Source organism: Miniopterus natalensis, chromosome 6 (assembly GCF_054644295.1).
Source record: "Miniopterus natalensis isolate mMinNat1 chromosome 6, mMinNat1.hap1, whole genome shotgun sequence".
NCBI classification, from domain to species: domain Eukaryota; kingdom Metazoa; phylum Chordata; class Mammalia; order Chiroptera; family Miniopteridae; genus Miniopterus; species Miniopterus natalensis.
In genome coordinates this window covers 6298098-6320059 of record NC_142086.1, presented here as the reverse complement: position 1 = coordinate 6320059, position 21962 = coordinate 6298098, and the positions used below count along the sequence as shown (strand labels likewise).

Sequence of the window (21962 nt, the reverse complement as noted above, 5' to 3'; positions counted from 1 at the left end):
ATGCAGACGGGTGCAGCCACTGTGGAAAGCAGTATGGGGTTACCTCAAAAAATAAATTAAAAATGGAACTGCCCTATGATCCAGTGGTTCCTCTTCTGGGAATTTATCCAAAGAAACTTGAAACACTAATTTAAAAGAAAGTATGTACCCCTGTGCTCGTAGCAGCGTTATTCACAATCGCCGTGATCTGGAAACAGCCCAAGTGCCCATCAGTAGATGGGTGGATAAAACAGCTGGGGGACAGTCACACCGTGGAATGCAACTCTGCTGTAAAAGGGAAGGATCTCTTACCCTTTGGGACAGCATGGAGGGGCCTGGACACGACATGCCAAGTGAAACAAGCCGTCGGAGAGAGACAAGTACCACGGGATCTCCCTCATCTGTGGGATCTAATGAACGAACTGCGCTACGGCGCAAAATAGAGACAGACGCAGGTAGAGAGCAGGCAGGGAGCTCGGGGCGGGAGGAGGGGGTTGGGGGGTTGAGCAGAAGAAGAAAACAGAACTCAGGGACCTGGACAGGCGTGGTGACTGCTGTGTGGAGCACTCGAGGTGGAGGAGGGCATGGAGGAGATGGAAGGTGATGGGAAAACTAAAAAAGACAACGCATGGGTCAGATCTGATCATTCCACTGCAACTGCAACAGATTCCAAACATTTTGCCGCGGCCTTTAAGAATGACCGGACCTCTGTCTCCTTTTGTTTCCTCGGGTTTTTATTCGCTGTGTCCCGGCCACACCTGACTTCTTTCTCTCCCTTGAGTATTCCAAGCTCAGTGCCACACCAGGCCCTTTGTCCCTACTTCTCTTTCTGGAACTCTTCCCACGTTTTTGGTGTAGTGTCTCCATAGTTCAAATAGTTTAAGAGAGAGGGTTACCCTCCCTTCATGTTTTCCTTAAACTTTTCACTTTCTTCATAACTGTACTAAGTTTAATTTCAAACATTTGTTATGTTTTTAAATCTGATTCCACTAGAATATAGTGTCCAGCAGCATGTCCATCTGGTTTACTGCTATATGTTCAACATCTATAATAGTGCCTGGTACATAGTAGGTGGTACTCAGTAAATATTTGTTGAATTAACGAAGGAATGAGTGGAAGGTAACTGGAGGCTAAAAGATTCATAGAACTAGTTACATGTATCACTAAGTAATAGTAACTTTTTATAATATATGTAATATTTTTATTTTTCAGGATTAATTGGAATTAATTGGATTAAATGTCAGGTAAGTGTTTGTGAATAAAGTTTTAATATGATTTGTTTTCAAATGTGAATTGTGTGATTGCTTTCCTTAAAAATAGGAGTTTATTTCATTTTGAAGTTTTTTATTATTTAGTATTTGGAGAGGGTATGTTCATGTATATAGACGCATTTATACATGTGAACATTTTTTTTCTATCTTTGACAAAAAGGATTAAAAGGGAATTATATTGGCACATATGTACTAAAAGACCTCTAAAGTGTGTGGAGAAATTTGGGTAAAGGAAAAATAAAGGTAGGAAAGTAAGTCTGCAAAGAGAGGTAGTAGTAATAAAAGCCTGGGTGGCAGCCGCCTTCACAGAGGGGGGCTCAAAAGCAGCGCCTGCATTTTCAAGCGCCATAAGGGTAACGTAAGGAGAGAAACACCGCGTTTACGGGATGTGTGTGTGTGTGTGTGTTTTTAGATAAAAGTCTATTAGTTAAGAGGTTCATAGTGAGTCCAAGGAGAAGGTTCTCTGATTTCAACAAGAGGACAGGTTTTAACATGAAAAGTGGCTTCAGTACTGCCTTGAAGCAATTACAGTGACTTAGGTCTTTTGGGAAGAATAGGGTGGAAGTGTGAGTCCCTGGAGATGTAGACTAAGCCGCCTCTCATTGACCTGTGTGTGGCACCGCCGGCTTTTAAACCGCTTAGTATTCATCATGCTCTGTTTTGAATTTACCAAATATTGTGTTACGTTTTGAATTTATTTAAACAGCCATTTTCCAAAGTGAATTCAGGAAAAATCTGATTTACTGTATATCCAGCTGTACATATTAGTAAAAAGGATTTTTGACACTGTGAAAGGAATTTATGTAGGTAGGAATCAGCATCCACCAGCTAGTAGCATGAAAGCTCGTTGCTTTGATCATAGCACGGTGGTTTAATATTTTCTTTTTAAATCCATCTTCAGCCTGGAAATTCATCGAATATATTAATAGGTTGATGTCTATTGAACATATGAGTTATGTTTTTATATGAAATATAAGTGTATTTTATATTGGTTATATGAATTGGTCCATGCCAACAAGAAAAAAATGAATGCATTCTGTTATATTATCAATTCTGTTATAAATCATGTCTCCTGTCTCTCCCCTAAGGTTTAGGCCCCACAGCCCCTGAGCAACAGGCAGATGAAATGGAAAAGGAATTAAAGTCACCCGATCCAAGGCCTGATGCCCCTCCTGACTACAATTCCCATTTTGTGCAAGGTACGTTACATATTCAGAAAGGCTCTTTCCTCTCTCCAGACAATGATAGTAATAGTTAAGATTGCTTTTAAAAATAATTAGGGGGGTGAGTAGAGATGAAAGGAGGCATAGAGAGGATAAATGGTGATGGAAAAAATAAAATAAATTAATTGAGTAGTTCAATAAATATTAAGTACCTACAGGCTGCCAAGTGCTTTACTAGGTGTCAATCAAGAACATACTCTTACCTTCATAGGCTGTGTAGGCTACTGGGGAAGGAAGCGGTGCAAACATCGATGCCACTCTTTTCGCTCGGTTATGGAAATGTGAGGAGAACGTTGTAGGGGCGCAGGTGACAGTAACTGACTACCAGAGATCTGAGGGGATCCCTGACTGAGGAGATCATTTTGTGCTGGCACAATAGGTTCTCAAACAAAAGGGAGGGGGCAGGGACCATGGGTGGCTGAAAGAGCAATGTATCCGAAAGCATAGGTCATGAAGGTCTGGTCTGAAGCATGCAGGGCACAAACGGCAAGGGACATGGAGGTGAGAGGCCCTGCCTGCTCATTCAGGAGCTCGTAGTTCTGCAGGTGTTCCAGTCTCAGTGCTCGCTGGTGGTGACTGAGGAAAATGGATACACATACTGCTAATGCAAATCTGAGGTACAGTCTTTTTAGAAAGTGATTTTGCAAGGAATAAAATCTTTAAAATTAAAAATATACTTCTAAGGAAATAGTTTTCATCTGGATTGTATTCAAATACATTTTAATGATTTAGAAAATGAGAGATAAGGTTGTAGCAGTATTTCTTCAAACATATATTTATGTACATTTAGAGGTGGAATCATTGAGTTAGGCTGTGAAAGGGCAGAAGAAACCCTGATATCCACAGGAGATGCCAGAGATGTGTATTGTTTTATCCCTAAATGTATGATCCATGGAGCTCAGGTAGCCTTTGCCCTGCAGTGTTTTCTGGAAACAGCAGGGCTTATTTTTCCCCTTTCCCTCATGTGCATGCATATTGTGTGGCTCTGATCCAGTATAACCCCCATAACTGGCTTGGCCCAGCTAAATCGAAGATTTTGACAATCCAAAATTATAATCTTAGTGTATCTGATCATTTCATTATATTTTATTTCAGTGACTATCAACACAATCTACAAAATCTGTCTTATTTTTACCAGTCACTCTATCCAGGTACCTAGATTCTATTAGAACAGAAGTTCCACTATTTCTAAGACATAAACACTGGTTTTCAGTCATATTCTGGTCATCTGAGAAAGCGTTTATTCCTCAATATATAAAAAAAATTAAGAAGAGTGTAGGAGACATTCTTCAAATTAAATGACTAGATAAGTGGAAAAATACGATGATGCAGAGCATACAACTAATGAATTTTGTTATGAAATAGTAACAAAAATTTTCTGTGACCGCCACCTAGTGGCTGAACTATGTACTTTCTTATGGTGACAGATTCACATTAAGGAACTTGAAATATTATACTTGAAATATTTGGCTTTAATTAATTTCTTTAAATTCAGTTATACAATTTCCATTTGCATTATAGTACTGGGTATGTATTCTTCCCCAAAATGATTTTGTCCAAAATATATTTAAAAGAATACTTAATAAACCTTTGTTATATGTAGTCTATACAGAGAAAATGACATAATTTCTTGAAATAAAAAAGGATAATAGTATTCAAAATAAGAAAACACAAACCCCACAAGGCAGTATTTCTCACACTAGTATTGGCGGGAAAATGCTCCATAACAGACTTCTTTTTTCCCCCCACATAGTTACCTTTTAACTTTTTAATGCTAAGAATACTTCAGATCTACTCTCAGCAAATTTCAAGTATATGGTACAGGATTATTAACTGTAGTCACCATGCTCAGAACATATTCATTTTTCGTGGATATCAAACTTGGTGCTTCTCAATCCAATTCTGGTACCTTGTTCCTGAACACATAGCCTCTATTCTTTCTCTACTCTGTCCCCTACAGGGACCCAAGGCAGAACCTCGAGAATCGTTCCTGGCATCCTATCTGTTACTAAGACAATACTGTTCTTAAATGTTGGTCATTATTTCTGCACTTTTTGCTCCTTTCATCACAATCAAACTTCACCGCCTTCCATCTGGACTGCTGCAGGCAGCCCCTGCCTAAGCGAACCTCGTTCATAAAGCTTCTAAATGTAAAACTGTTCACTCCACTTTCCATTTTGTTGGCATAAAGTTCAAGTTCTTTGTGCAGAGTACAGATCTTTTGTAAGTTTCACTCCTTCCCCACCTTCCTTTCTACCTCACCTGCTGAGTCTCCCTCCATTTGTGGCCATCCCCCTCCGCAGTACTGAGCCTCCCCTTGTCTGCGTCTTTTCCCCCTGTGGAACCTTTCCCCCGGTGGAGTCGCTGGTGAGGGCTGAGTGTCAGCACTTCCCTCTGCGGTGCCTCCTGTGCCTGGGTCAGCTGCCCCTCCTCTGTCATCTTGTCACACTGAGCGTCTGCCTCTGATTACAGCAGTCTCTCGCTTCATAATGGCCACTCATTTTTTCTTATCAGTTTGTGAATTCTCCATAGAACTGGATGTCCTGAAGACAGACATGTCTTTGTGCACCTTCCTGTTTCTGGCAGTAAGCACAGCACCTGGTTCTTGAAATGGGCTTGAGGACTGTTTCCGCGATAAAGGAATGTTGATTCGTTCCATGGCCTTGCTCTCAGTATTAAGAGAAATGGTTTTACAATTCATGACTTTCATGAGTAACCAAAATCTCCCAGACTTCATCAGCTTCAAAAGCTACACTTCCCTTTAATGCCCAAATTAGCGGAACCTGAGCCTCTGTCCAATTGCCTTATAGGGATTGTTTTATTTCTCATTCGAAAGTACTTTTCGGGCCATGTCCCTTCCTGGTGGTGGCTGGCTTTCCCAGCATTAGGTGACTGCAGATCACGCTCTGTCTCTATGCTGGTCGCCCTGTACTGTCCTGAGACCATCTTTCTGCCAGCTAAGCTGTTTTTTCCTTGCACTGTGGTATTCTGTGGGCAATGGGAGAGTGCAGAACCCAAGGACTGAAGGACATGAAATAGCTGCTAGCTAGAGCTGCTCTTTCAGTCTATAGTTCCAGGCCCTCCACAGAATCCCATTTTGGGAGTTCATCTTCCTCGCCTCTGATCTAGGGAGAAGCATTGTCATAATTTAGTCAATGCGGCCTCTGCAGTCAGAATGCTTGAGTTTTAATTCTGACTCCGCCATGTATTAGCTATTAACAAGTTACTTAACCTCCTTATACCTCAGTTTTCCTTCTCTGTGAATTAAGGATAATAATGGTACCTCCCACATACTGTTAGGGTTTGGCCAGCACAGGCTGTGAAAGAACTCACACTGAGAGAAGAGATAGATGCAAAAAGAGAGCTTATTATTATACTTTCCCTGGGCCGAGGGTGAAAGGGCTAGGTGCTGTTTGGTGGCACAAGGCACCTAGGATAGGGTGGGTTGTTCTTTTTTTTTCATTTATCTCTATGGTGGTTCTTTTATTAGTGCATGAGGGAGTAAACACAGCTGGGGCAAATTGAAAAAAGTAGGGAAGAGGACTTGGGGGATTGCGTTGGAGTTTTCCAGATTCCGGAGGTTGTTTTGAGAAGTTGCAGTTTGTTTGCTTTCCAGGAGATAGTCCGGCAGATGTCCTAGGGAGGTCATGTTACCAGCATTTTCACATGGTTGTAAAACACTCAGAGTAAAAGTTACAAAGAGTTCAAAAGGGAGAGGCTTGGGCTTGAAATGGAGGGGGAATGGTACTTTCCACTAACTAGAAACTCTGATTTGGATTTCTCGAGTTGTTAAAAACCACAGGGAGGAAGGGATGGTGGGGGAATCTCTCTCCCTTCCTCTCTCTCTAAAATCAATAAATATATCCTTCGGTAAGGATTAAAAAAAGTGTTACTAAACATAAAGGGCATTTTATAATAGTGAAAATGTCACTCCATCAAGAGTGTGTAACAATTAAATACACTTAAAAACAGAGCTCCAAAAAACATGAGGCAAAACCTGAAAGAACTAGAGGGCAGAATAGACAATTCAATAAATAATAACTGGGGACTATAATTCCTCACTTACAATAATGGGTAGAATAACTAAGCAGATGATCAGAAAGGAAGTAAAAGCCATGAACAGCACTATAAAACAAACATGGATGTATACAGCACTCTACCAAACAACAGCAGATACATATTTTTCTCAAGTGCACATAGGACATTCTCCAGGCTACACCTCCTGGTTAGGCCATGAAACAAGCTTCAATAAATTTAAAACAACTGAAATCATTGAAAGTATATTCTACCACAATTAAGTAAAATTAGAAATCAATAGCAATAGAGGGAAATTTGGGAAATTACAAATATGAGGAAATTAAACAGCACACGCCTAAGTAATCAAAGGGGCAAAAGAATCACAAGAAAAATTAGAAAACACTTTGAGATGAAAAAACAAACACAGTATACCAAAGCTTATGTTGTACAGCTAACACAGTACCTAGAGGAAAATTTATAGCTATAAACGTCTACATTAAAATATAAGAAATCTCAAATAAGTAATCCAACTTTTCACCTTAGAAATAAACCAAACCCAAGACAAACAGGAGGAAACCTTAAAGATTAGATTGAAAGTAAATGAAATAGAGAAAAGAAAAGCAATAGATAAAGTCAACAGAATTAAAAATTGGTTCTTTGAAGAGAGCAACAACATTGAAAAAACTTAAGCCAAACTGACCAAGAAAATAATACACAAATTATTAAAATCAGGAATGAAAATGGGAACATTGCTAACAACTTTACAGAAATTAAAGACTACTGTAAGGGAATACTATGAACAACTGTATGCCAACAAATTAGAAAACCTGGATGAAATAGACAAATTTCTGGAAAGACACAAACAACTCAAACAGACTCAAGAGGAAATGGAAAACCCAAATAGATAATATATAACAAGTAAAGAGACTGAATTAGTAATTTGAAATTTCTGACTAAGTAAAGCCAAGGTCAGATGGCCTCCTTAGGGAATTCTACCAAATGCTCAATAAACATTTTAATACCAATCCTTTGCAAACTCTTTAAAAAAAAAAAAGAATAGTGAATACTTTCCCACTTATTCTCTGAGGCGAGTATTATCCTATTAGCAAAATCAGACAAAGACATCACAAGAAATGAAAACTACAGACTAATTTCCCTTTTAAATATAGATGTAAAAATGCTCAATAAAATACTGGCAAACCAAATTCAGCAATATATAACAAGGGCTTTACACCATGGTCAAGTGGGATTTATCCCAAGAGTGAAAGGTTGGTCTGTCATCTGAAATTTAATTGATACAAGTGAAATAAGGCAGACATAAAAGGACAAGAACTCTATGATTTCATTCATATGTGGGATCTAAAACAAAAAACAAATGAACAAACGAAATAAACTCATAGACACAGACAAAATTTTGGTGGCTATAAGGAGGGAAGTGGGTGGGGGAAGATGAAGAGGGTAACGGGTCACATATGGTGAAAGCAAGGAGACTAGTCTTTGGGCTATGAACTGACAATTGAAGATACAGGTGATGTACTATAAAGTCGTACACCTAAAACTTACAAAACGTTATCGACTTTTGTTACCCCAATAAATTTAATTAAAAAAATTAGTTGATGTATATACTATATTAATAGAGTATAGGACAAAAACCACATTATTACATCAGTGAATACAGAAAAGGCATTTGACCAAATGAAACATCCTTCATAATAAAAACACTCAACAAACTAGAAATGAGAAGGAACTTCCCCAACCTGATAAAAGGCGTCTATGAAAAATCCCACAGCTGACACTATACTTAATAAAAGTAGAACGTGTTCCCCCTAAAATTGAGAACAATAGAGGATGTCTTCTCATGCCGCTTCTATTCAACATTGTATTAGAGGTTCTAGCCAGGGTAATTAAGCAAGAAAAAGAAGTAAAAGTCATCCGGATTTTGGAAATACAGAAGTGAACTATCTTTCTTTGCAGATGAGATGATCTTGTATACAGAAAATCCCAAGAAATGCACATAGCACTGATAAATGCGTTCACCAGTGTACTAAGATACAAGACAAAAATCCGTTATATCTATGCATGAGCAATGAACAAGCCAAAAGAAAGTAATAGTGCAATTCTACATATAATAACATCAAAAAGAATAAAATACATAGAATAAATGTAATAGAAGTGTAAGATTTGTACACTGAAAATACTGTTGAAATTAAAGAAGACAAATGGAAAGATAGCCCATAGTAATAAATTTGTAAAGTAAATATTTTTATTTTTTAAAATATATCTTTACTGATTTCAAAGAGAAGAAGGGAGAGGGGGAGAGAGAAACATCAGTGATGAAAGAGTCATTGATCGGCTGCCTCCTGCACGCCCCCTACTGGGGATCAAGCCTGCAACCCAGGCATGTGCCCTGACTGGGAATCGAACCTTGATCTCCTGGATCATAGGTCGATACTTATCCACTGAGCTGGGTAAAGTAAATATTTTTAATTGGCAATACTCCTCAAATTGATCTACAGTTTCAACACAATTCTTAACAATTTCCCAGTAGGTTTTTTTGAAGAAATTGGTAAGCTAATCTTCAAATACATACAGATATACAAACCACTCAGGATAGCCCAAGCAATCTTGGGGGGAAAAGACAAATTTGGAAGACTCACACTTCCCAATTTCTAGATTTACTACAAAGCTACCATAGTCAAGACCATGTGGTGCTGGCATAACAACTGTCATGTAGACCAACAGGATAGAATTGAAAGTCTAGAAACAAACCCAAACATCTGTGACCAATTGATTTCAACAAAGGTGCCAAAACAATTCCTTGGGGAAAGAATAGTCTTTTCAACAAATAGTACTGAGATAACTGAATGTCAATACAAAAAGAATGAATTTGAACCCCTGTATTATACTGCATACAAAAAAACCCCCGACAAACTAAAAATGGGTCAAAGACCTACATATAAGAATGATAACTATAAAACTTTTAGAATAAAATACAGGTATAAGTATTCATAACCTTGGACTAAGCAAGTTTCTGAGGTATGAGACCTAAAGCACAATTAACCAAAGAAAAATAGATAAATTGAATTTCAAAAAAATTAAAAACTTTTATGTGTCAAAGACTAATACTAAGAGAAAAGACCATCAACAGAATGAATAATATTGGTAAACTATCTGGCAAGAGGTTTTTATCCTAAATATGCAAACAGTACTTAAAATGCTACAACAAAAAGACAAAAGATCCCGTTTTAAAGTGGGCTAAGTATTTGAATAGACATTTCTCCAAAGAAGATACACAGATGTCCAATAAGTCCATGAAATGATGCTCAACATCATTAGTCATCAGAAAAATGCAAATCAAAACCGCACTAAGTTACCACTTCACACTCAGTAAAATAACTAAAATGAAAGACAATATTGGTGTTCATGTGGAGAAATTAGAACCTTCATACACTTCTGGTGGGAGTGTGAAATGATGAAGCTACTTGGAAAATAGTTTGGCAATTCCTCAAAAAGCGAAACATGGAGTTATCATTTGCCAGCTCCAATATATATCTACACCTAAGCTGCTACACCAGTGTTCGCTGCAGTGTTTCTTAGAATAGCCAGAAAGTAGAAACAATCCAAATGTCCATCAACTGACTAATGGATACATAAAATATGACATATCCATACAGTGGAATGTTAGTTGCCCATAAAAAGTAAAGCAACAAAAAGAATTGGGGGGGGGGGAAGTGCCCGGCCAGTGTGGCTCAGTTGGTCGAGTGTCATCCCACGCACCAGAAGGTTGACGGTTCAGTTCCCAGTCAGGGCACATGCCCGGACTGTGGGCTGGTCCCCAGTGTAGGAGGCAGCCGATTGGTGTTTCTCATTGATGTTTCTCTCCCTCTCCTTTCTTCTCTGAAATCAGTAAAAACAAGTTTTTTTAAAGGAATGACCTGCAGAGGGGTTTGAAGGAAACTTTTGGGATCCTGGAAAAGTTCTGTATCTTGATTGTGGATGTAATTGCCTGACTCTGTAAGTTTGTGAAAATTTATCAACTGTACACCAAGAAAGGGTTACGTGTATTGTATGTAAATTATTTCTTAATAAACAAAAAAAGCATTACAATAAATCCAAACTTAATTGAATATTAAAAAAGAGTAAGATAAAAAGAGTAAAAAGGAATGCTATAACATGGATGAACCTTGGAAACATTCTAAGTGAAAGAAAACAGACACAAAGCCTGCATGTTGTATGGTTTGGTTCCATTTCTGTGAAATACCTAGATTAGGCAGGTCTGTAGGGACAGTTTCCAGGAATTGTGGAAGGGGCGGGGGGCGGGGAAAGACTGCTAATGGGTATGGATGATGAAACTTCTGGAGTCAGGTAGCAGTCATTACAGCACTCCTCTAAAGTTAGGTAGGCCTTACTCTCTGTGATGTGTAACAGAAGTTTACAGTGCTAATTATGTGCGAGCCTTGTGGTCATCCCACTGAAGCCTAATGAAGTAGGTATATTCTTTCTTCACGAGAGGAACAATCCTCGTGCATAGCGAGTTTAACCTATTCATGGCTCAGCCTTCTTTCTACGCCTCTGAAACGGGCGTAATCATCTCATAAAGTTTAAGGATTAAGTGAGTTGGCGTGTGACACCATTAGTACAGTGTTGGTACATGGCACACACTAAGAATTGGAACATCGTGTTATTTGTCAGTGAATGTCATGTGATCCATATCATCATCACGTAAAAAGTCATGCTAACTTCCAGCGTATTGCAGGGTTAATGATATATAATACTCGCATTTGTTTTTCACACAGGACCCCCTGGAGTAGCTGTCCCTCCTCTTGCAGGCTACCCAGGAGGCTTGCCTATGGCATATTATGGTCTGCAGCAGCCCAGGGCCTTCCCCTACTGCCAGCCAATCTGTGGTACCCATCCCATCCAGTACCAGCCTGGCAAATATCCAGTGTCAAGCCAGCCTGCTCCAATAACGTGGATGCCAGGGACAACTCTTGTGCCCAACTGCCCTCCTGGTCTGGAATACTTAACCCAGGTACTTCACCCAAATCAGTTTATATTTCCTAATGAAGTATGACTGGGGATCCAACAGGAGACAGAAGGTTGAAGTGAGTGGATAACATGGGTTAGTGCTGACAGATGCCTGGTTTGTGAGACTGAGTGATGGGACTGATTTTAGGAATGTGAAAGGAGGTGACAGAGTACAGGCATGTTTCTGGTGTGATGAGTGTGGCTTCTGTGAAGGATATATGTTGACTTCTCAGACATTCATGATGCTCTGTCGAAGGCAGTTTAAAATACAGGAATACGAATATAAGAAGCTCTCAAAGATGCCTGTCAGGGTGCTCTTTGCTTAGAAGTAGAGTTAACACGAAGAAAAGCAACGTAACAAAGTAACAGAAGAGCAGACAGCGAACGAGTCACTGAGTGCCTTAGCCCGTTGCCTTTTCTCACCAACCATAGCTTTTATCACCCACGCCCCTCACCCCCCAAAACATGCAATGCAAATAAAAATAGGGGACCTCCCAAAGATAGCCCTGCAGTCCAAGTTCCAGAGAACCCCTTCCCGTAGCACAGCAACTCTGATTTCCATCTGTGTCAACATGCTGGAGCTGCCAGGACGTCCAGGTCAGAAATGGCGATATGCCGGGTTGGTGGACCAAACGGTATGTTTCAAAACCCATGCCAGAAACTGAAAAAGGTTGCGTAAGGAAAAGAAGATAAAGCTGGTGTCGGAAATCCCTTAGAAACTGCTGGGTCATGTTTCGCCTTTAGAAAAAGGAAGTGTTGAAATACATGACAAGTAAGGGACTTGATAGTTCAATCCGTGTCTTCCCATGTAGTCAACCAAATACTCCTTGAAGCTGGTATGTTTTCAATTTTGTATAAAGATAGGGACCCTGACAGTCCTCTGCATTGAAGCCACTGGTGCAGTGTCACGGTGTGGGTGCCTGGAAGTCGGTACAGCTGCATGAGGAAAATTGGGATTTTACATGAGCCAAAGTTTTTATTAAATTGTTTTGTCAAAATGACAAAATACAAAGCCAGCCATTCAGGTAAAGTGCTAGAATAAACCCCTGTATTGCTTTAGAAGCTTATGAAATGTTTACAAGTTAATCAAGTTTAGGAGGCCGTTTTTGTACTCGATAAATAACTGAAATTGTCCTTGGAAATCCAAGATCTGGAGTCATTTCTCTTTTGAAAATGTATAGCTTAAATATTGTTTATTTTAATATTAAAAACAGTTTCTCAGTTTCTTCTATTATTCTGACTAATGTTGCATAAACATTTCATGGATTCTCTTTTCCCTTTCTTGACTGTTTTGAGTTGGGGGAAAAAAAAAATGAAAAAGAAACAAAACATGTTTGGAGCCGGCAAACCTGGTGTTTAATTCTAGCCCTGCTGCCCCTTTACCGCACAGCCTTGAGTAAGGCTTGTAACGTACCTAACATTTTTGGCACACAGGGCCCACCCACAGAGGAAAGCCGTGTGCATTTATTCTTAAAACCCCTTGGATGTGAGCAGAAGTCGTGGAGCCCAGCCCGTCACCTTCATCATTTTCTTTAGCCTGGCCTTTTTGCCGTCTCCTGTGCGATCACACGGATCTTTATCAGGACTCTCAAGATTGTAGCATCCGAAGGATCAGGGTTGTATCATTTATAGGGTATTGGTTTGGCCAGTGCCTCCACCAGTTTGTTAGAAATCTGCTTCTTAACAGCCATAGTATCTCATTGGGCAAACTTCTTAGAACCACGCTAATGGGCGTCATGTCCTTAGAAAATTTTGTTCAGCAGTAGATGCTTTTACATGCAGTGAATATTTTTACTTCTTAAGCCTAGATTTTAACATTCTAGATTTTTTTAAGGGGTTGTAACCCACCTTAGTGGCCACTTTGGATACTTTTTAAATGTTTAGACTTCTCACCTGGTTGTGTTTTCATACAAGAAAAGTTTTGATTGGAGGAAGGATTGTGTGCTCTCTCTACCCTCCGATACTCAGTCACACCACAAAACATTCACATAAGTGGTAATTTTAAATTTTCTTTATTATCACATTTGTGCATTTTTCATTAGTTAATGTATTCAACAATATTGGGTGAAATACGGCATTTCAGGCATGGGCTCAGGGATTAGGAATGATCTAATCTATATCATCTAAAATTGTGTAGAAATGATCAGTGTGTCTGCAAGGAGGGTTTTCTCTTCTGCTAGCATGTTCCCAAGGATAACATAATGGACCCATTAAACCGTCTCCCGTTAGAGTGATTCCTAAGTAAAGTGAGAAGTGTACTTAATGATATTCCCAGTCTCCCTTTTGAAGGGATCCCACCTCTGAAGTTTCTTCCCCTTTGTCCTCATCATGTTCACATGCTTCCTGCCCTCTCAGACCCTCCCGTTATTAAAGTGTGTACCTAGGGGACGTCTTGGTGTTTAGTAGCTCCAGTGAGTGGAAGTCAGTAAGTTAATCTCTCAGAAGTACCTGGCAAATGATAGAAAATCGGACAGTCCTGTGTGGAGTGGAATCCACCCTGGCTGATTCGCTCTCCCTAAGCCACTGAGAAAATTGCTTTAACTCTGGCTGGTCCATGCTAAAACGACCTGTCCGTGCCTGCCTGGGCATCTCCGGTGTGTGAGTGACACGTCAGAGACCAGTGCGTAGAAACTGAGCTAGGGACACCCTGTGTCAACCCAGCTGCTTCCAGGTGCCGTTACTGTGGTGGGAGGTGATTTTCTGATATTTTAGACAAATGTTTTAATCTTTTACAGTGAAACAGGAGGAAAGTGTTTTCCTATCTCAACAGCTCTACTAATAACCATCTAATCAGGTGCAGATAGGCTAATTCCACTTGATCAAAATTTGTTGTATTTCACTCAATTTCAAAAATATGTTTTGGTAGTAAGAGATGAATTTTGATACCTATCTCATCAGTTTCTTTTCTAGTGCAGATTTGATTTAATTCTGTTATTTCTATCCTAATTGCTTTGTTCTCTCCCAACAGCTGGACAACATACATGTTCTTCAGCATTTTGAACCTCTGGAAAGTATGTATAATTCAGTAGTGTTCAGTAGTATTTGAACCAGGTGGCAATTCGCATTATCCAGTACCTGGTTCCTCATGTATATTGATCACTTTCTAGTGATTTAAGGAGAAAAGGAGTTCCTCTTTTCAGGAAAGTAATGAAAGGAAAGATTTTGTATAACTCTCTATTCATACATCACACGTAAGCTCTGAGACTGGACAGAGATTCACATTTCACCTGGACAGCTGCCCTGGCCAGCGCCCGTCCCTGCCCCTCCATGTCACCGTCTCGTTAGTCAGCCCGGGCACCGCAGTCAGCGGTCTGCTGGGCTCTAGCCCGGTGGGAAGTAAGAAGAAATCAGTGGTGGTGCCGGTGTGTTCTCAGGCCATTCTCACAAGGTCACTGACCCTCCCTGGACCAGCTCTGCACATTCCTTTGACCACCACATGGGCCTTTGACTTTTATGGTTCATTTTCTTATTTGCAGTTAGTATTGACCCTGATCATCTCAGCATATTCCATGAGCTGATTAGTTTATGGTCTATTATATATAATTTCATATATATGGTTGTATAGTCGTTTTCTGAATTCAGATACTCTAGGAATACTGTTTCAATCTTTGCTTTTCTGTGGAAAAGTTTTAAAAATCATTTTACCCTGAACTTCATAATAGAAATGTTTAAAACTTTAAAAATTACTTACAAATTATTTTACTATTCTAATCCATTATATATATTTTACCTGAAATTTTATAAAAGCTATTTTGCTTTAAGCCCCTATTTTTATTTTTTTACTGAAGTGTAGTTGACATACAATATTATATTAGTTTCGACTGTACAACATAGTGGTTCGACATTTATATTTCTAATGATGTGCTCACCAGAATAAGTCCTCCTGTCACCATACAGAGTTGTTACACTATGATTGGCTGTTCCCTGTGCTGTATGTTACATCCCCGTGACTTTTTTTGCTTTTAGTAATTGGAGGTTTATATCTCTTACTCCCCTTTTTGAGGCCCCCTTTACTTCTAACTTAAGATGGTTTTCTTGTTTTACTTTTTAGTGATAACACGTTTTGAATGTAATAATAAATATGATGTTAAAAACAGCCTGGACCAGATGGTTTACATGGTAACTGAAGACACCGGGGACTTCATCAGGAACGCGTACCGGACGCTGCGGCCCTTTGTGCTCCGGGTCACTGACTGTGCGGGCCGAGAGGTCATGACGCTGCAGAGGCCCTTCAGATGCACCTGCTGTTGCCTCTGCTGTGCCTCCACCAGGCAGGAGGTCAGGGTGGGAGCCTGACCCCCGTTTCCCCCCGCCCCGCTCTTCCCACAGGCCGTGCGCCTTCCAGGCCGCACAGGACGGGTGTCCCCTGGCTCCGCCCCTCAGAATGCAGCAGGACAGTGGGGAGGGAGGCGGCCGCGTGGCCTCACCTGAGGAAGGAAAGTCACAAAGGCCTTTTTCTTGTGGTTTATGCTCTTCAGTGCTAATGGGTGGATCAAGCAAAATTATGTATTCAGTGACCACAGTTCTATGAGTTGTGTCCACTGTATTAGAAGTTTACCTGTCACCTAGAACAGGAGTCACACACATTTATCTAAATGTCCCCATATAAGCCCGGCTGGCGTGGCTCAGTGGTTGAGTGTCCACCCATGAACCAGGAGGTCACGGTTCGATTGCCGGTCAGGGCACATGCCCAGGTTGCCGGCTGGATCCCCAGCAGGGGGCGTGCAGGGGGCAGCTGATCAATGACTCTCTCTCATTGGTGTTTCTCTCTCCCTCTCCCTTCCCCTCTCTGAAATCAGTAAAAAGATATAAAAAAATAAATGTCCCCAGATAAGGTATGTGGAATGTAACCATATACTTTTAGAATTGGAAGGGACTTTAAATACTTTTACTCTTCCTACCACAACCTACACCTGCTGATGTGCCTGCTGATGGCGTTATACGTGGTAGACGGCCGTGGTCGAGCCGGAAAAGAGACGTTCTGGGTTGGTTTGGTGACTGTTTACAACCTGTTTCGTCCTAGGAAAGTTGTTTGCTACAGGGAAAAGTAAAGCAGTTTTAGAGAGGTCCAAGAGGACTTGAACTTCAGGTATGCCACCTGCTTAAATTTGGATAATTTAACTTCTTTGATCCTCAGTGTTGTGCACTGGGCAGAAAAATAGCCCCTCAATTACTAGGATATTTAAATGATAAGTCCAGCATTTACTCTAGTAATTTCTGTACAGCCCTTCTGCACCTTGATTTATTTCCTGTAAAATGGAGATGCTAATAACACCTATCTCATGGGGTGATTGTTGTGAGGATTAAGTAATAAATGAGAGTCAACTTCTTAGCACAGTGCCTGGCAAGCACAGTGCTTGCTGGATGTTAGCTAGTGCTGTCAGATACCTTTTTCTTTATCATTCCCGTGTGTGTGTGTGTGTGTGTGTGTGTGTGTGAGTTCCATTCAGTTTTATCAGCTATGTAGATTCCTGTATCCACCACCACAATTCAAATACCAAACAGCTTTATTACTCCAAAAAACTCTTCTAGAACCACACCTCCCTCCCTTCTCTTCATTCCTAACCCCTAGCAACCGCTAATCTGTTCTCTATCTCTAGAACTGTCATTTCAAGAATGTCGTAGAAACAGATTCATACAAGTTGTGACATGTATCAACAGTTCATTCCTTTTTATAACTGAATGATATGGATTCTTTTAAAACTTATTTGTATACAGTTTTGATTTTTTTATCTCAAACCTAAACTTACATGAAATCTCAGTCCTAGGAAGCTATCATATTTGTGTTTGTATATGTGTGTGATTGTATATATATAAACTAATATCTTTTTAAAAAAATATGTCTTTATTGATTTTGGAGAGAAGAAGAAAGAGGGGGAGAGAGAGAGAGAGAAACATCAATGGTGAGAGTCATTGATCAGCCGCCTCCTGCACATCCCCTGGCTGGGGATCGAACCCGCAACCCGGGCATGTGCCCTGACTGGGACTCAAACCGCGGTCTCTGGGATGAGAGGTCGATGCTCAACCACTGAGCCACGCCAGCTGGGTGAACAATAATATCGATTTCACAATTCATGAAGTGTGTAGTCTTGCCCTATGATGAGATGCAGGGGACACAAAATTCTTAGGAAATTATATATAACACCAGGAACATCGTCAGTAGAATTTATATTTTGGTCTTTTACCAAATAATTTAATGACTCTTGTTATTATTAAATATGAAGATCTTGGTTCTTCCCAAAGGAGCATTGTAAAGATAATTAGCTGTAAGAGAGTATTTATTGGACATTTTAAAACTTTTAAAAATGGCTTTATATACCCATAACACATTCTGTTGTTTTCCCAGCACCGTGTCCAGAATACTTCTTTTCTGTTTTGTTTTCTATTACAATTGTCACGTCTGAGATTTAAGCCGAGGACGTTAGCTTGTCACTGTTTTTGTGGATTGGGCCAGAAGCTGTAGGACACCCGCATGCACAGCCGCCTTCGCTCCCGCGCAGAAGGCCGCAGGGGCCTGGGCCTGTTCGTGCAGGTCCCCTGGGCCCCAGCTCCGCGGGCCCACTCGGGGGAGCCCAGAGAGGCCGCGTGTGCCACCGAGGACACGGAGCTTGGGGAACCTTGTCCCAAAGCGAAGCGTGGCCTCCGCTCTCCCGGCTGCTCGCTGAAACCCGAGCCTGAGGAGTAGCCCGGGTGGAGCGGGCGTCCCGGGAGCGGCCCGTCCTCGGCTGGCTGGAGCACACCCGGGCTGCGCGCCTGTGTGTAACGGCCCGTCGTGCTTCGTCCGCAGCTGGAGGTGCAGTGTCCCCCCGGCGTGACCATCGGCTTCGTCCGCGACCACTGGAACCTGTGCCGCGCCGTCTACAGCATCCAGGACGCGGGGAGGGAGGCCGCGCTGCGGGTGCGGGGGCCCTGCTCCACCTACGGCTGCGGCGCGGACTCCGTGTTCCAGGTGCGCACCCCGAGGGCCGCTTCCCTGCTCCCGCCTGCCCGCAGGCTTCACAGAGACTGGGGTTTAGATCACTTTCTTGAGAACCAGTAAATTGGTGTGAGCGGTTGACCGGTTGATGCGCTATGATTTTTAGATTATGGCTAGTGGGTCGCTTAATGTTTTCCAAAATGTGAGCTTTTTTTTTTTTTTTTATGATTTTAGTGTTTGGTAAAGATAAGAGAGACCATTAAAACATTAATCCTGAGAGTAAGTAGCCTGACATAAATCTATTTATCTTATTCTTGGTTGTATTTAGTTAATTGCTTTTTACCAAAGATTTCCAGGATCAGAAAATCCATCCTGAGTAAGGGAAGTGTCCATCTTATCACAGATCGTGTGGCACCCCTGAGCTGAGCACATTGCTCTTTTGCAGGATAGAAGTCTGTGTCCTCAGGACATAGGGCAATGCTGATAACATGAATCAAACTCATAGTTATAACATTTTCTCAGGAAAAAGAGAAATCCTTTTGTTTTGCCTTTATCTCAGTGAATAAAAATGCTTGCTTATAATCCTCTGAATCTGACAAAGGAGATTCCTAGAAACATTCCCTGAGCTTCTTAGAGCCTTTCCTGAGCACCTTGCAATTCAGCAGACTCATCGTCTAAAGTGCTCTTCCCAGCATTGCCTGTGACACCCAGTAAACTTCCTTAGTTCTCAGTTTCTGTCACCATGTCAGTAAGCATTGCTCATTTTTTGAAAGACCATATATAGAGAGAGAAAATATAGATAAGCCAGATTTTAGGGGCAGGATGCGTGGGACCATTCTGATCACCTAGAGTCAGTATCTGAGTGGTTTCCCTCTGGCAAATGCCAGGGTTCCCCTTTCTGAAGCAGAAGTCCTTTGGGATCCTGGCATAATTTAAGGAGACAGGGTCAATTTGTTTGGCACACAGAAGCTTAGGTGATTATATGGAGTTTGTTGATGGGCATGGAACCATGCATCATTGCTTATGTGTTTCCCTAGGCTGGAAGAAATTCCCTTCTAGCCCCCAATTCCCACCCTTTGCTATGTGGAGAAGACCCTCAAAAGAACAACCTCCCTAATAACTCCCTTGAGGACGAAGCCAGAGCACTGGCTGAGAAGTGTAAGATACACAGCATTCCAGCTCAGTTATCAACCGGTTACAAGGCACTGAATCCTCTTGGCCATAATTTCCTATTTGAAATTGTTATTTATTAACATTTTATTCATCTCCTGCACTGCATTTAAGCTCAGTGAAGCTGCTTCTACGTAGAAGAATAAAACATGTCTTACAATATTTTCCCGTTTTCATAAAGGCAGCCTCTTATCCTCCTAGGTGACGTCCCTGGACGGTGCCTCCAGCGTCGGCAGCATCATTAGGAAGTGGAACGGTTTGATGTCAGCCATGGGCCAGGCTGACCACTTCGACATTCGCTTCCCCTTGGACCTGGATGTGAAGATGAAAGCTATGATTTTTGGAGCTTGCTTCCTCATTGTAAGCCTTTTGCTTTTGCGTTATCTTGAGAGAATTATTATTTCTGATGAGAAGCAGTGTAGTAGAAAGGCAATAGCTTTGAAACTAGACCAGTTTCTGTCTCTACCACTTACTGGTTACATGTTTTGTAAAGTGTTTAGCACTTGCAAGCCTCAGTCTCCTCATGTGTAAAATGGAGATAAAATACTGATATTTTCAGGGTTATAAATGCTAGCTACCATATGAATAAAGGGGCAGGAGAGTGCTTGAAAGATATTAGGCATCCAATGGGGTCATTATTGCATGTTATGGATTATTTTTACTACTTAAAAAATCCTGTCCTATGACTTTTTAATGAAATAAAATAACTCTAAAACGGATATCCCTCTCCTCCACCTTCCTGCCTCTCCAGTGAGCTTCTTGGCGCTATACCGTCCTTAGATCTAGCAGGTGCAATCCCCTTGCTGTATTTCTGACTAGTGGTTAATAGTCGTAAGTAAAGCATAGAAATAAAATTGATAATATTTACCCTAAAGAGCTCACTAACATATTGCAGTTGGTATATTTAACATATTTAATATTGATTATCAAGTTTTTTTTCCCTTTAACAATAAAAATTTAGCTAATTAGTATCCCAAATGGAAAACATATTGGCTACCAACAATTTTAAGTATGTAATTGCTGCTTTTTATATTCGGTCCTCTTTATAAAGATTTATTAGATTTATTTCTTAACTGGCTTGGGAAGATTGCCAGATAAATTATAAAGGATGATATTTTATGCATTACATCAAATTATTTATATATATATATAATTTTCTCTCTCTCTCTTTTTCAGGACTTCATGTATTTTGAAAGATCTCCACACCAAAATAGAAGATAGACACAGCAAATCAGCAATTACGGTTTTTAAAAAAATGTAGAAAAGCTGGGTTGGAGTTACAGTCAACCCTCAATTATTTGCAGATGTATTTATCTGCTTTTGCAGACTGCTTTTATTTGGTGTTAGCCTTGACAGGTAGCCTGAGAGTGTAAGAACACAATCTGATGTGTGTTTCAATTGAGTATCTGTCTCATCTGTGTGGTAGACGAATTCATCCTGAAAAAGCTATGACTCATTAACCAAGTAAATGTATATATGAGGAGGTTGAAAACACTTTAATATGAGATGGGGGAAGTGAACCCCAGAGCCCTCACATTAATAGGTAATACTGTTCATCAGCATGTCCTCTCACCAAAGACAACTTTGATCTGAGGTGGAAAGGATGACACTCTTCATCTTTAAAAAGAAAAAGAAAGGCAGACAGAAATATTTTATCTTACTGTACAAGGAGCATTTTACTTGTGCACATGTATCAAAGCCTCATTTTGCAAAATTTACAGATGTTTCAATGGAAAATTTGATTTTATTATAAAAATTTTTATCGTAAGGTTTATGTTTTCCATGCCTGTTCCCTCGTCAGCTGTCACACATATGAAGACCAGGTCAGACACTCAGGAAAGAAGGGGACCAGGGCCACAGCCACTCTCGAGCTCTTAGCAACTTAGAGGCATCAGTGCCCTTATAAAAGCTTGCGTTTAATACATCTAACCACTCTTGGTCACAGATGCCTTATATATAAAATATTTTTGTCCAAATTTCTAAGATTGCCTATTGAACCTTCATATCTCCTTTGATGTAACACAGAAGATACAAGTTTTTTTCTTTTTAGAAGATCCCTATAAAAAGGGGGAGGCATCTATAATACTTTCAACAATAAAGATAAATTAAAAAAAAAAAAAAGATCCCTGATAATCACTGTGCTGTTTTATTGGCAGGAGTTGGAGTTTTGTTTTCAAATTTTAAAATGTGACAGTCTGTGTAGCACTTTGTAAAAGCAAGGACTATGAATTCTGACTCTGCTTACTATTTTGCTTTGCTGCTTTTTAAATAATAGATAAATCTGTATCTATGCAAAGATAAGAAAATAGTAAGCATTCTACAGATTACATAGGATCAGTACAGATTATATAAGATCAA

At 40.4% G+C, this 21962-nt stretch overlaps 1 protein-coding gene across 2 annotated transcripts in view; it reads left to right on the top strand.

Moving 5' to 3' along the window:
- Positions 1 to 21396, top strand: part of PLSCR4 (phospholipid scramblase 4) — a 36260-nt gene extending 14864 nt beyond the window's left edge. Inside the window, exons 1-9 of one of the 2 annotated variants that reach the window (XM_087818069.1) lie at positions 359 to 434; positions 1192 to 1223; positions 2339 to 2449; positions 11287 to 11522; positions 14487 to 14529; positions 15570 to 15796; positions 18306 to 18467; positions 19806 to 19964; positions 20781 to 21396. In XM_087818069.1, coding sequence (XP_087674195.1) covers positions 1217 to 1223; positions 2339 to 2449; positions 11287 to 11522; positions 14487 to 14529; positions 15570 to 15796; positions 18306 to 18467; positions 19806 to 19964; positions 20781 to 20825 — 990 coding nt within the window. In that variant the 5' untranslated portion in view covers positions 359 to 434; positions 1192 to 1216 and the 3' untranslated portion in view covers positions 20826 to 21396. Of the gene's footprint in view, positions 1 to 358; positions 435 to 1191; positions 1224 to 2338; positions 2450 to 11286; positions 11523 to 14486; positions 14530 to 15569; positions 15797 to 18305; positions 18468 to 19805; positions 19965 to 20780 lie in introns of those variants that run through there. The other variant, XM_087818068.1, reaches the window with a different exon arrangement.
- Positions 21397 to 21962: the final 566 nt, after the last annotated feature.